The 15985-nt window shown below is 38.7% G+C and overlaps 1 protein-coding gene and 1 pseudogene across 1 annotated transcript in view; both read left to right on the top strand.

The window, feature by feature from the left end:
- Nucleotides 1-15985, top strand: part of Pecr (peroxisomal trans-2-enoyl-CoA reductase) — a 28686-nt gene that overhangs the window by 6852 nt on the left and 5849 nt on the right. Inside the window, exons 4-6 of the mRNA XM_003462076.5 lie at nt 2468-2546; nt 7608-7704; nt 9582-9692. Coding sequence (XP_003462124.1) covers nt 2468-2546; nt 7608-7704; nt 9582-9692 — 287 coding nt within the window. The remainder of the gene's footprint in view (nt 1-2467; nt 2547-7607; nt 7705-9581; nt 9693-15985) is intronic.
- On the top strand, nt 9699-15934 carry LOC101788233 (eukaryotic translation initiation factor 5-like; annotated as a pseudogene).

The raw sequence follows: 15985 nt of genomic DNA, 5'->3' as shown, positions 1-15985 counted from the left end.
GGGCGCACCAGGCCCCACCCAACATCAGCTGTGCTTCCCCAGCAGGTGTCCTTATGTGATCTTGTCTGAGCTGCATGCTGGGGCAGGAGCGCCTCATCTCTTGGTCTGTCTTGGTTTTCCTTGCTTCTCTCATTTTATTTAATGCTGGAGATGAAACTTAGAGCATACTAGGCTCTGCTTCCACATAGCCTGTGCTGATTGTTGGTTTCTTTTCAGTCACTGAGCATCTGTTGGATCCAGCTTGCATGGTGTCTTGTCATTGTAGGGTATCGCTGAGTTTAGGAGCTACTGTATACTCCTTGCCATTGTTTCTGATATTGTTTTCATATGGGTAAAGTCTGCTACCCACACTTCCCAATGACTTTTTCATGTCATATATTTCCGCTTGCTTTCTTATCATATTTTCTGATTCTTTTCGGAAGTGATCATTTGTACCTTGTACTATCTTGTTTAACTCAGCTTTTTGTTTCTTTCTGCTTTATGGAATATTTGGGGCTGGGGATTTAGCTCAGCGGCATAAGTGCCTGCCTTGCAAGCAGGCAGTCATGAGTTTGATCCCCAGTACCGATAAAAAGGAAAAAGACCAAAAAAAACTTTATGGAATATTTTATTGATAATATCCTTTGTCTGATTAAAACCTCTTTGAGCTTGTTAAATATAGTATGCTCGTTTCATCTGTGATCTCCTCCAACTTTTTGACCATTTGGTTTTGGATATAGCTTTCTATTCCTCAGTGTCTAAAATCAGTTTTAGGGGGGAGCCCAGGGATGTAATTACAGAGCATTTTGTTTCCTTGTTTTCTCATGTTTCTGTTGTTTTGGGGTGGGTTGGAGACAGGGTAGAGAAACTGTGTCATTATTGTTGAGATCTCTTTGGTTAGTTTCTGTCTCCCGGTGATTTGTCCTTTGGTTTGCTTATGTTTGGTGCTTATTCCCCTGTTTTGTTCCCACACCACCCTTCGCTGTGTGAATGCTGTGTCCTGCCCTGCACTTCCCAATGGGTGTATTCAGTCAGTGGTATGTTATCTACTTAAAGGCTACAATCACTCTGGCAGCTTCCATTGTTTGTACCCCAATAACTATTATCTCTTACTAGTTTTAGGGCCTGTGGGAGCTCCCTTGCTCTAGAGGGCCCTCTGAGCGTGCAACCCAGAATGTGGAATTAGCTAAGCCAAGATGAATCCCTGACCAAGTGGTAGATGAGAAAACAGAGTGCTGAGCTCAGCACCTGAAGTAGGCATAGAGGGGGACGAAGCAGACCGAGGGACTTAATGTCAGCGTTTTCAGATCCAGCCCTCTTAGAAAACTACACCACTTGCTTGACTTCTCACCACAGAGGGTAGGACTGCTGTGTCTTTTACAACCTGAGCTCACTGAGGTTTAAACTTCTCAAAGGATCTACAACTAGCCCACTCCTTCTCTATGTCTGTCTCTTGTGGCTGTCTCCCATCAAGTCACTATGACCCCAGAGACCCTGAAGTGTAGTGGCTCTGTGATTTCTGATTCCTGGGATACCTTAGTCTTAATAAAGCCCATATCAAAAATGGCTCCTGATAATATCACTCCAAAATAGGGCAGGTACTACAGTAGATTTCATCTCCAAAGCTAGCCTGCCATGTGGAAGAAGCATTTTCAGAGCAAAACCGCACTATCTATTTGCAGCTCACAATAGCATGGGCTTTCCTTGTGGTGGTGCTGCCAGGCCACTGTTTTTCCCTAGGACTGACAACCCTCGATGGCCTTAGTTTGTGTTTGTGGAGACAAAATCTCACAGGAGACTGAGTTAACAATCTAGATCCCTTCATTCTTTTCCAAGTTTGTCAGCAGTGAATGAATAAACAGAATATGTCATATCCCTCCAGGTACACTGAGCAGTAAAAAGGAACTGTTGACACATTATGGGGGAGCCTCCCATGTATTATTCTAAGTGGAAGATGTCAGACACAAAAGACCACTATATGTTTCAGTTTACATAAAATGTACCTAAAAGTGAAATGCAAAATCTACAGAAACAGAAAAACAAGTGATGTCTGAGTTTTGTGATGTATAATTTTGTGATATCTGGCTTTTCATAAAAAAGAAATATAAATTGAGCCAGCCATGGTGGCACATTCCTGTAGTACCAACTGCTCAGGAGCCAAAGACAGAAGGATTGCAAAGTTTGAACCCAACCTGGAAAACTTAATGAGGCTATCTCAAATCAAACAAATTAGAAAAACTAAGATATAGGTCAGTACTCCCTGCATTCAAGCCCAAGTATTGGGAAAAAAAGGTAAATTAAAAAGTAAAGCACGGGGCTAGGGATTTAGCTCAGTGGGCCTAAACACCTGCCTTGCAAGCAGGCAGTCGTTAGTTTGATCCCTGGTACCGATTAAAAAAAAAAAGTAAAGCACAACATATAGACAGCTACTGGAACAGGATATTAGGAAAGCAGACTGTTTAGCATGATTTTTATTTGTATTTTGTAGCTTATAATTCCTGGATGAAAGAGCATGGAGGAGCTATTGTTAATATCATTATCCTTCTTAATGGACAACCATTTGTGGCGTAAGCAGTTTTTTTTTCCTTCCTATGTCTTTCCTTCCTATGTTTCTGAATTTTGTCTCTGAATAAAGTGAAGGATATAGGAAAAATTGCTTAAATCAATAGGATTAATGTCTTTAATGAGTTGGGATCTCAACACTTAGCATTTCCTTTATTTGAATGGTAAAAAATGTCCTTCTAAAACATGCCAGATAGTCTTAAATCAGTCAGAGTACGATCACCATGTTTAGTAAGAAAAGTGACAAGACACAGAGTACCCAGAGATGTAATTTTTTAGTATAAATATATGCGGGATATTGTGTGAAGGATGCTAGTGCTAGAAAGTTATTTCTTGTTTACCTCAAATTCATATATATTTCTGTATTTCTTCTGGCAACTCTAATCTGAATGTTACTAAACTGACTATCGCCACTGGGATAGAGCTCCTTTGTTAAGGTTCAGTGGACATGAATAAAATCTGTGTTAATTTAGGCAACTACTGTTAATACAACTGTTTGATCTCAGAGGGGATGCAAAATTGTTACTTTCAACAGAGAGGCAGAATTATTTACCAACAGTACTTCTAATGAACCACTCTACAAGTAGAGTGCTTGCTTCTTTATACAAATTCCAACAATCTGCTTGCTTCCTGTATTACAGGACTCCCTGGATTATATGAGATGGAAAAAAATGTTAATCTGGCTCAAAAATTGAGATCAGTAATTCTCCAAGTCTGGGTTCTAGACCAGAAAGCCTTCAGAGATCCTCTCAGAACTGTTTGTACTCCAGCACCCCAGGTTTCCTGCATCAGGAGCTGTGGGAGCAAGGCCCAGAGCTGTGTGCCCAAGTCCCCAGTGGTGCTGGTCCAGGCAGAACACTGGATCAGGGAATGGTGGGCTTAGACACCATGGTGGCAGAACCTGGTTTTGTCTCAGACCGGTTTCTTCTCAGACAGGTTCTCTGTACACATGGCCAAATGAGAGTACTGCAAGGTAGAGGTCAGTGACCCTAGTTCTACCTGATTACTGTAAAATTTGAGAGAACTTTTCAAACAGTGCCTGAAAAATAACAGTGATAATGCCAGCACCAGCAGTTTCCAGGGAGGATACTCATTAATGACCCTGCTTGAGGCAAGTGTACAGTCAACAAACAAATTCTGTGGAGATGCTGTGGCTCTGCAGTGCATAACCAGCCTGAGGAACAATGCTCCTCAAATGTGGGACTGAGATTTCTGGTAGGCTCTGTCAGCCTGGGGTTTAGCTATCTCTCACATGACATCTGCCCAACTTGATACTGGGCCCAGAGAAGCAACTTATCTCTCTAAGAGTAACTTCTGTGTTCTCCTGCTAGTTCCAGAAATAAACCTCCTGCTCCCTTTTGTCATGTGCTCCAAGTCTTCTCCAATCCCAAGACTCCACAAAGCGCTTCACTCCCAGCCCCCTATAAGTCTTTCTGTTTCCTGTTTTGCACACACAGAGATGCCCCTTCAGATCAGCTGGTGATATGTCATTTTGCCTATCTCTCAAACCCTTTGCCCAGCCAGAATTTTTCACACCTGAGGGTGTTTGCTCTCTTCTGCAGCCCTCCTATTCCTGCAACAAAGGCCATGTTTCTCCTTTGTCTCTCTATCGTACCAAAATCTTACCAATTTCCTCAAGTGAAAATCGTGTTTTACCAAAAACAGAGTAAAGAATACAGGCAAGGGTATGCCCTGTAAAGGGTTTTGAGAATCTAATGTTTTCTTCCTCTCTTCTGCTTCTTTTGTTTCCTGACCTTGAGAAAAGTAGTTTGGCAGAAAATAAGGGGGCCACGTAATCATGGAGTGAATCGTCAAAAACTGTGAGCCAGAATAAACCCTTTGTCTTTATAAGTTGGTTATCTGAGTACTTGTTATATAAAGTAGTGAAAAGCTGAGTAGCAAGATTTTTATGTTAAAATAGGTATTATAAAGAAAAAATGAAGAGCAGTGAGGATCAAGGAAGTGGTAACTTGGGGAGCATCATCTATTTATTTTGGCGAAAACATTTAGGCACCTGCTTTAGTTCTGTCTTTTTTTTTTTTTTTTACATCTGGTATCTGCAAATAATTAAAATGTGTCTGTCAGTTAGTGAATATTTTATAAGATCTGCAACAGAAGAATTTGAATACTCTCTTCAAGTTCAACTTAATGGAATATAATATATATGGCTCATTCTGATTTTGATAGGTTTTACATGAAAATGAATGCTTTTTTATAAGAGATGTAAAATACCTGTTTAACATACTGGCTTAGTTCTTTCATAATGCTCTAACAGTTCTCTGAAATACCCCAGCAGGAAAAACACCAACCTATGAGAAATCTTTTGAATATCATGTGTAGCAATTGAGAAATGTAATTTTTTAAAACATAGTTTTCAACAATTTCTTAGGATCTTTTATAAATTCTAATCTCTTAGATTTTTTTTTAGGAAGCCAGAGTAGATTGCATAGAAGGCAGTAGGGAAAGCTTTATACCCTAAGATATAAGGAACTGAGAAAATATTACATGAATAGCATATTCATTTGAAACCAGACAGAAAATAGTGGTAATTTTTAAAACTGGAAAAAAGAACTTCTAATATGTCACTTGAAGATAATCTCTAATTCAAAGAGGGTTTAGTCTGGTGGATATTTTTGTTTATTTTTCAATGTTACATGTTTTCAACAAAGGCAATACAGACATGCAAAAAAGTAGAAGTTTCATTTTTGTGCCTAACACATTCTAGCATATCTTAATCTCTTAAGGTAAAATTTTCAGGCCAGGCATCAGTGGCACACGCCTGTAGTCCCAGCACTCGGGAGGCTGAGGGAAGAGGATTGCCTCATGGCCTGCCTGGCTTACACAGTGAGTTCATGGCCAGCCTGAACTAACAGTGAGACTCTGTCTCAAAACATTTTTTTCAAGTCAGATAGACAAATAAAAGAAGTGGTACACATGTATAAGAATATTTATATGTTTTTTAAAAAACAAACATGGAATATGTTAAACATCCTACTTCCTTTTTAACCTAGCATTAATATAGGAACCAATTTTTAAGCAACATGTATTAAGAGCTGCTTCACAGCAAGGTGGCATCACAAGGACAGGATTTGTGCTTTTACCCAAAACAGCTATAAAACAGACAAAATATATGAAGTGATGACATTTGAGATACTAGATGCTGGGCAGCAAAGCAGAGTTGCCTCTTAAACACACGAAACAAACAAGGTAAGCTGTATGTTTAGGCCAGTTTATAGCCAAAAGAACATTTCTGGATCATGACGCAGAGCAGGGCAGCTGAAGCACAGACTGGCAATCTCCCTGTGTCAAGAGCAAGAACCAGAAGAGGGTCAGAAAAGCTCCAAGAGGCACACCGAGGAGAGATCTGTTATGGAAGAGCAGCCTGCGGCTGTAGAGAGATCAGATCAACACAGGCGTGTGAGAAAGAACTATGTGGAACAGTGCCCAGCACACTCTAGCTCAGTGTCTGTTCCCAACAGCCACACTGGGAAACCTCACCACACACTCTTATAATCCCAGCACAGGGAGACTGATGAGACAGGAGAATCACTGCAAGTTTGAGACCAGCCTGGACTACAATGTGAGTGCAAGGCCAGCCTGAATTACGTAGCGAGACCCTGTCTCAAAAAGACAAATAAAAAGGCAGAGCCTTCAGAACCTTGAGAAAATTAAGACCATATTCTGTCTATTCAAGAAGCTAAAGGAGAGCTGGGGATTTAGCTCAGTGGCATAAGTGCCTGCCTGGCAAGCATGAGGCTGTGAGTTCGATCCCCAGTACTGCAAAAAAAAAAAAAAAAAAAAGCTAAAGTAAAGCTGAAACATGCTATAGAAACATAGAAGAGATTTTTAAAGACCCAAATCAAGTATCTACAAACAAAAACTACAGTGAAAAAAAGGCACTGGATAGGATTAATGACAGATTAGACACTGTAGAGGCAATAATTAGTGAACCTGAAGATATAGCAACAGAATCTATCCGAAAGTGAATCAGTGAGAAGATAAACAAACAAAAAGTATAGAGCATCAGTGAACCATGAGATAGTCTTCAAAGAAGGAAACAGAAGCAGGGGCAGAAAAACATTTTTTAAAGGCCATTTTGCCAAAACTTCTTCAAGAAGTTCAATAAACCCTAAGCACAAGAACATGAAGAAACTGCACACAGTTCATCAGAGTCATATTGCTCAAAACCAGTGGGAGAAGAAGCTGTTAAAAGTAACTGAAGGGAAAAGTCTACTCTGCACAGAAGTAAACTTCTTATCAAAAACAATACAGATTAGGAGGTTATGGGATGCAAGGGAAAACCACACCAACCAGAATTCTTTGCCCAGTAAAATGTCTTTCAGGGGAAAATAAAAAGTGGAATAAGGTTTTTTTTCACGTATTCTCCATCAGAGATAAATTATCACCAGCAGACCCTAACTAATGTTACAGGAAATTCTTCAACATTTACTGCTTTGTCTTCTCCCCAGCTGATTTCAGATACCCTTGGATGAAGAAATTTCCTAATTAGCTTTGGAAGCTAATTTTTCCACATTAAATCATCTTCCCTTTGGTTCTTAGGATTGTCTACTATAGGATATTTAGAAATTCTGGATTATTGTATCTCTTTATCTTCTGCATACAGATGCACACCTAAATATTTTGAACCTCCTACCCAGAAGGGCAGTCATGTTTATTTAGATTTTGATACATTTAGAAATGCTATTATGGCCAGGGATTTAGCTCAGTGGCATAAGCGCCTGCCTGGCAAGTACAAGGTCATGAGTTCAATTCCCTGGTACCAAAAAAAAAAAAAAAAAAATAGAAATGCTATCATTTTTCTAAGCAGATATATGAATTTCATATCATTTATTTAAAATTGATATAATAACCACTCACTAGTAACGCTTAAAATTATCAATTTGTTTTCTTCTGTCATAAAAAGTTCATCAGCATATTCCTTTATGCACTGGTGACTTAGGGGACTTTACCTATGCAGTGTGAGATCAGAAAGCTGTGGTTAGGTTTTAACATTGAAAGGCCCAGTTCAACGGAAGCTAATTGTCTGTTTGTATTTTGCTTTGAAGTCACAGTGGAGCTGCAAGGGGAGGTGTTTACAATCTCACCAAGTCCCTGGCTCTGGGCTGGGCCAGAAGTGGAATAAGAATCAACTGTGTTGCTCCTGTAAGTCATTGTTCTGTGTAGAATATACTAGCAGCTTCAATATGCAAGTATAGTATGAAAGATTGGCTTTAATAAATAAATTAAACTAGAAAGTCCAATCTGCATGGTGCAAGTATTCTTTGACAGATTTTCAGGAAGGTTAAATTAAACTAATGATTCTCAATGCTGGCTATATACTAATGTGATATGTGAACTGGTTAAAACAATTGTGATATGAGCTTCACTCCAAATCGGGATGCAGGAATTTGTATTTTAAAAAGCAGCCTAGACATCTCAGTGACACAGTGAAAGAGCAATTGCTCTGTGTCAGTTTGTTGTTTCTTGCTCTATCCTTAATCCCTTTTTAAGAGAGAACCTGAATATCAGTGTTCTGGAAAGGAACTACCTACTAAAGATTAACCAGAGTCAAAGTAAAAATTCACTGAATAATAATGTAAAATAAGGGGAAAATCACAATATGTTCAACTTGGAAAACTCATTTTTGTGAAATAAACTACAACATTGGCCTCCTTGATAATACATACTGGCCACATGTTCCAAGAGAAACGTGAGATGAAATTACTTACGCTTTACAACTTTTTCAGTGATGTTCTCTGTTATTGTTTAGATTACAATAATCTTTCTATCTGAAATTATAAAAAATTTTGTATAGTATGTGTAGATTTAGCTATTTAATGGCTCCAGATGTCCAGATGTATGATCCACACTACACAGGGGAGCCAAGCAGCACCTGACTGGCTGAAGTTCGCAGAGCAATCTCCTCTTTAAAAATATCTCAGTTTCCTACCCAGAAACTTCATGTATCTTTAGCCTTCTATTGTACATTAGCTTACCTATATAATACCCAGATATTTAAGACAATTTAATTACAGGTCCTTTTTAATGTAGGTACTTTGGAATTCTGGTCTCCCAAAGTGTTTTTTAAACCTTTAATGATGTGTCACTCTGATAAACATGATACAAATTCATGTTTGTTCAAGAGATTTTGTGAGGTTTCCTGTTTACATTTTTAATACTTCCAAAAGAATTCATCCTCTTTAAATAACACATGCACCAACTGTTTATTTGGAAACCAGTATATCTCTCTAGTGTCCTTAAGGGCAGTTTAATACAAACAGGTTTCTTCATTTGACTTTTACTCCTTTTTCTTCCTGTCTCCTCATTACGCCTATTCAGAGTCAATTACAGATAGCTTCATTCTGTGTCAGACAGTTAAGTAATTTTTGTGGCTGTATAAGCCCTTACAAGAGAGGGCAAAATAAGTGAAAGATGTTTTGTTTTGTTTTATGACAGTTTTGCTTTGTATGTGGTCCAGGCCAGCCTTGGACATGCCAGATAGCTCAGACTGGCTCAAATTTATGATCCTCCTGTCTCAGCCTGCCAGGTGCTGAGATTGTAAGTGTGTTCTACCATATGTGTATTATGAAAAAGTATTATTAAGCAATTAAAAGCCAATGTTTTAGAGTGAGTTCACTTGTTTTACATGTGATTTCACTATGGATGAGAAATATTGCATTTCTAAGTCCTTGGTCAGTTCTCTCCCCCTTCTAAACTCAGATACCTAGTGGACTGGTTATTCCCAGGTAAGCTGATGTTTAGAAACCAAGTCTTTCATGAAAATGCCCAAAACATCTAGAATTTGGCTGGTTAATGAGAAAGAGGCAGTCACAAAATGAGCATTTAGATGACCCCCGTGTGGATCGTAGTTGACTGTACACCTCTGACAGTATTGAGGAAAGTTAATGTTGGAAATGTTAGTATTGCTGTTAGAATTAAACCATTTAATTTTTGGTACTGTTTGGTGAATTGCCTTGGTGTATTTATAGTTAAACTTTGAGTTTTTATACTTTGTCTTCTGTTTTTGTTTTTTAAAATAGGGAACAGTTTATTCCCAGACTGCTATGGACAACTACGGCGATATGGGAAAAACCCTTTTTGCAGATGCCTTTCAGAAAATCCCAGCTAAACGGTTGGGCGTTCCTGAGGAGGTACTGTACACTTCTAGAATTGATTACAATGATCACATTTTAAGCCTTGGAGATTTGTAACATTTTGAGCACTTTTCAGGAATCTGGTAGCTGATTAAGGTTGTTTCTCCCGCTGCCACCAAAACATTCTCCTGGGCTTTCTGGCTCTTGGGAATATCATGGTGGTTCTTTGATCACTGGTAGCAGCCTTATCACAGGAGTGAGTGCAGTGAGAATTCAGAACAGCAGAAGGCTTTATTGTTTTATTTTGCTTTTCAGCTACATTATTTTATCACAAGATAACTTGTTGGTAGACAGGCCCCTAAGCAAGTCAGATGGTTTGCCCAATGGAAATATGTAAATATGTAAATATTAATAGTTTTCTCAAATGCCAGCAATAGAAATAGTCAAGGGTATAATTTTAAAGGGGTATCTTTTCCACAATAATAATAAAATCTAAAATATCTAGGAACAAACTTAGCTCCAATAAAAATCAAAAACAACTTTTTACTGAAGAATTAAAAAAAGATCAGAATAAATAGAGACATGTCATGTTTATTAGTGGAGAAAATCAATTTTATTGAAAAGCAAGTTTCTCTAAATCTATAAATTGAATAATTTTTAAAAATTAACATAGTAGTTTTAAAGTTTTTTTAGAAAAGTACCTGTGCAAAAATTTGCTGGGCATAGTGGCACACACCTGAATTCCAGCACTATGGAAGCTGAGGCAGGAGGATTGCCATGAGGATGAGGCAAGCCTAGGCTACATAGTGAATTCAAAGCTTGTTTGGACTACATAGCAACACTCTTGTTTCAGAAACAAACAAACAAACAAATCTATGCAAAAATATTTTGAAAAATAATACTGAGAGGATTTGCCCTTCCAGATAATCAGAACATAGATTTTTTTTTTTAGTTGTAAGAGTCAAACATATTTATTATAGAAACTTGAGAAATCAGAAATAAAAAGAAAAATCAATAACTATAATCCAGAGAATATCCATAGTAAACATTTTGGCATATTACCTTTCTTTTTATACATATGAAAGTTTGGTAGAGAATATATGTTATGTGCCTGTTGAAAAAACAAATCTTTGTTTTCAGAAAAGTGGAAAATTAGAATTAGAATTGGAGAACAGGGACATAGCCTAGTGACACAAGCGCCTACCTGCCAGTCCTGAGTTAGATTCCCAGTACTAAAAAAAACAACACAGAATTGGAAATTCTAATTCAGCATGTTAAGATGTTTCCTTTCTCTAATAGCAGAGTTGATTCACTCCTGGCTGCTAGGGCACCATCCATAGGTATGGCCCTGAAAGCAGGGTACCAGCCACCAAAAACTAAACCAATCAGTCATGGTACAGGTTTCAAAGTTCGAATCACATGTGTTTGGAAGTAAACATACAAAACTTGTATGAGGGATTTGCTGACAAAAATGGGATCACCATCATTGGTAAGCCAGCAGCTATATGAGCCTGTGTTACATGTAGGTTTGACAAAATGACGCTGACTGTTAGGTCACAGAAAGCACCATTAAGCCTAATATATGTTCATCTATGTTCAAGTAGACCCTTGTTTGTTTCTGGAAATTGATTAATGTTTCTGAATATGATCTCAATTAAGTTTTCCTTGACAGTGTGATTCATGGTCTTCAAATCTGTCTTAGACTCATTTCCCAGCAGCCATTGCTTCCCGTTCTTCCTTCCCTAGGGCAGAGCACAACCTCTGCTGTTTGCCAGGGAAGCTATCTTTGGCTGCACAAGACAGTGTAGAGCTGTATTCACTTCTGACACCTAGTGGTGGCCCTGGCATAGACTAAACTTAGTGGAACTCTGAATTCTGGAGTCAGAATCTCATATAAATGGTAATTTATAGGATAAAAACAAGGTTTCAAAACTGTGAGGAAAGATAAAGTATTTAGTAAAAGTCTTATGGCAGGGGCTGGAAGTTTAGCTCAGTGGCATAAGCGCCTGCCTTGCAAGCAGGCAGTCGTGAGTTCAATCCTCGGTACCGATAAAAAGGAAAAAGACAAAAAAAAAAAGTCTTATGGCAGTTATCTGTTCTCTTAGCTATAAATTAACTCTATCATGTCTATAAAGCAAAAACATAAAACTCAAAAGGAAATGTTCCAGTTTCCAGAACTGGCAAATGCTTGATGTCTTTCCACAGATTAACTATATATACTGTAAAGTATTTATATTTGTTGGCTTTTTTACAAAAATAGAATCCTCCTGTATGTTCGTTTTGGCACCTTCCTATGGATATGCCATAATATATTTGATCAGACTCTACTGTTGCACATTTGGTTTCTGTTTATACTTTTGTGATTGCAATAATCCTGAAGTTAACATCCTTAAATATAATCATGCATGATAGTGTATGGGGTCAGCTTCTAGAAGTAAAAGGTCTGAATGGAAAGATAGTGTTTATATATTAAATTTTATAAGCTATCTTAGTCACTTTCTTGGGGCTGAGACACAATTTAAAAGAGAGCAGAGGTTTAATTTGGCTCACAGTTAGAAGTGGCAGTCCTGGTGTGGTCAGCCAGCTGCAAGGCCTGGTATGGCAGAGGAGAGTTGCTCAAGGCCTGCCGGACCCGAAACAGTGAGTAAAGGGAGGAGCGAGGAGTGAGACACATACCCGCGGGTCACACTCAAGAGTGACCTGCCTCTGCTCACTAGCCCCGACCTCCCAACACCAAGCCAGCTATTATGCCCCTAAAATGCATACACCTTCCAAAGGTCCCACCTAAGGTCACATGAGACTTTAGGGGAACATCTAATATAAATCGTAACATATCCTTCCAGGGAAAGGACACTTGGAATGATGGCCATGTAACAGGACAGACCAAGAACACTTAGGAGCCTCTATTTAAAAACCTGATGAGTGAGTATGACTTGGAGTTTTGCTACTGAGCACAAGCCCAGGCTTTGGAGGATTTGTAGAAGTTAAGACTGCAAGGCCCAATCATAGAGAGGAGCAACATGATTAAAACAATTGCTCTTGGCCACAACGAGCTTAATATTTGGTACTATTTTACCTATCCTGAAGAATATGCACCTTACACATGTGACTCTTTTAAAATATAGTATATGAAGAGCCAAACAATTCTGTCAGCATGTGACCAAATGTGTGGAATGACTATCCTGGTGACAAGGAATATCACAAGACTCAATCTCTGCTTTTGGAGTCCACGGAGGAGATTGGGGACACAGACCTTACCTTGTGCTCCTGCTCTTCTGCTAGGTTGTGTCCTGCCAAGTCACCAGGCTGGGCACTGCAGGTGTGGATGCTGACATTACCCACTGCTTGGTGGCTGCACCTGCCTGGCTGCCCTGCCACTCTAGACCCAGTGTCCAGTGGCCCTTCCTCCCAGTCGGGGCGAGCTGCCTTGGGTTTATGTCTTTATTTGACCAAAACAAGCTGTCGCCCAGCCGTTGGTCCATGTATGAGGGAAACTTAGTATAGAAACAAGAAGCTTACAGCCTCAGGCAAAATGTTTTCCTGTCAGAGACCAAGAACTCTTTCAATCATTCATGTTATCCATTCTTCTCCAGACAGAAGATACCAAAAAGTAGCAATCAAAGATCTCTTCAATTTATTGATAAAGTCACTAATAAGCCAAAATGTCTACCAGCATCAACCACAGTGTTTCTGGCCAGTTGTATTGCTACAAGATGCCCCATCTAATTGCGAAGGTTGAGAGCAGAGGAAATGGGATACAGACAACTTGGTAGAGGTTGCAAAAGTGCTTAATTGGCTGGCAATCCATCCCCCAAATACTTGGACTGTGAGCTGAGAGCACAGACTCAGTTTGACGTAAAGAATGACTGTTATATTGTCAGGGATCTCATGAAGGGAATAAGGTGCAAGACATGTTGGATGGATTCATTAAAAAGTTTGTTCTCAGAGAACAACGACTGGGGAGAGGATTCAACTGAGGAGGTTCAGAGGCCACCTCTGAGGCCTGGATGGATGAGATCAGCAGCTACGCCGAAGTCCTGGTGCTTGGTGACAATTTGGAGAGAACCATAGAGGAGCACGTGAATGTTCTGTTTGATTTTAAGAAAATGAAAGAGACCATCATTGATTCATCTGACAAAGAAATTATTGCTGAAAGCAGAAAGAGTAGATGTAAAAGCCATGATCTCCTGTTCTGACTGAAGTTCTTTTTAATGAGGCTAGAGAACAAGTTAACAAATAATAGGCGCCATTTACTCAGATTCTGTCACAACAACAGAAAAAGCTCAGCAGCACCTTCTTCATGGTTTGGAGTGCGTGGCGGGGATGCATCAAGCTCAGCTCCTCTCTGAGATCCCACATATCTTGAAGGAGATGTATGATGCAGACCTTTTAGAAGAGGTGGTCATCATCAGCTGATTGGATGGTTCTAAGAAGTTCTAAGGTTCTAAGAAGTATGTTTTAAAAGAACTTGCCAAAGAGATTCGTGTCAAAACAGAGCCATTTTTAAAATGGTAGAAGGAGGCAGAGGAAAAATCTGGTAATGAAGAAGATAAAGACGAAAACACTGAGGTGGTTTATTTGAAGATTGCCAGTATATCAAAAGTTGACACTGAAGTCTGTCAAGGATGATACCATTGATACCGATGCCATTTAAAAGGATAGTGCAACCTCGCTAACAGTGTAATGCTGCAAATTGTTCTTCATTATCAGCCAGAAGTACGTGTGTGCAGAAGCTAAAGTGGCTTAACATCGTGCTGTACTTTATACTAGAAATCTCTCACTGTGAGTGCCCTGTAATTAAGCCCAGTGAGACATCAGGGAGTCCATATGCATCAGTGAGCAAATGCAATTTGTTTTTTTATAGCACGTTTCTTTTGTTTTTTGTTTTGGGTTTTTTTTTTTTTTTTGGTCTTTTTTCTTTTTTATCAGTACCGGGAATCGAACTCACGACCATACACTTGCAAGGCAGGCGCTTATGCCACAGAGCTAAATTCCCAGGCCCAGCATATTTCTTTTGGAAAAACTAGTAGTAGACATATTTAGATCATATTCATAGTTATAAAAATAAAGATTTGATTTTGGTCACAAAAAAAAGGAAAAAAAGTCATGCCTATAGGCTAAGCCTTATCTAGACCACAAGACATTATATTTCTTTTTTCTTTTTTTGAGTTTTTCCTTTATATCGGTACCGGGGATCGAACTCATGACTGCCTGCTTGCAAGGCAGGCGCTTATGCCGTTGAGCTAAACCCCCAGCTCCAAGACATTATATTTCATTGTAGAACCCCTGCTGCTCTATGTTATGACAAAAGTGGCTAACACTGGCTGTCACCTGATTGGATTTTTTTTTTGGAAAAGAATTTGTTCCTCAACTATAATCCAGTGTCCTTAGTATATGAGACAGGGCTATGACAAGATGCTCATTAACTTTAGGTATATACTCTCCAAAGTGGAAGCAAATCTTGGCTCCCCATTCTCAGATCTTTACTAGAAAGGTGTATGTCTGTGGAAGGGAAAACACTGATGAGTGGATAGCCTAAGAGGCCAAAAGGTCCAGCTCCCGCAATACCATTGATCCATGCTGCTTAAATGGAACTCTCCTGAGGGCACTTTAGTGACCTGTCATTCTGAGGCAGTGAACCCCAATACTAGGAATCCATCCCTAGGAATCTGTCATTTCTGTTGCTCTCGTGACTGGGAAACAAACAAATAAATAAAAAGCAAAACATAAACTATTGTTAAATCATATTTAACACTACAAAAGAGATGTTTAGATTTTAATTCTGAAAACCAAATGTAAGCTTTAAGTGATTTTAACCAAAGGTATCATATGACTAATTTTTATTCTCATAGAGTTTTTTTGTTTATATGAATTATGTGATCTATAGTTACTATGTTAGAAATTAAAATAGAAATGTAAGAAATATTTATTAATTCATTTATAAATAAGACTACAGATACTATACATTAACATTAATAACATTTTAAATAAAAATAACTATTTTCCAAGGCATGTTTTTTAGTATGCAAACTGCTGAAGCAAGCATCCCAAGGCATGTGTAACTTCATACTATACAGCTGAATTCTCACTTTAGCTTCTCCATTCAGTTTCTTGCAATCTGTTGTTTTGATTAGAGTATATAATCTGGCTTTCTGAAGCTCCTTAATTGCAAATTGAAGGCGCATTTTACTAACCTTTTCATATAACTGTGCTATTCTTTTTCAGAACTCAAAAAGCAATAGTTTCTTAAGGATTAAGAAACCATGGACTTACTGAGACACAATAGCCAACACCCAAAATATTCTCTTTTTCAGACTTTAGATCTTTCACTCATGTGTGATTTTGGAATA

This window comes from Cavia porcellus, unplaced genomic scaffold (genome assembly GCF_034190915.1).
Source record: "Cavia porcellus strain 051 isolate PalLab524CR breed Dunkin Hartley unplaced genomic scaffold, mCavPor4.1 scaffold_26, whole genome shotgun sequence".
Lineage (NCBI taxonomy): Eukaryota > Metazoa > Chordata > Mammalia > Rodentia > Caviidae > Cavia > Cavia porcellus.
This window is presented reverse-complemented; position numbering and strand designations above follow the sequence as displayed.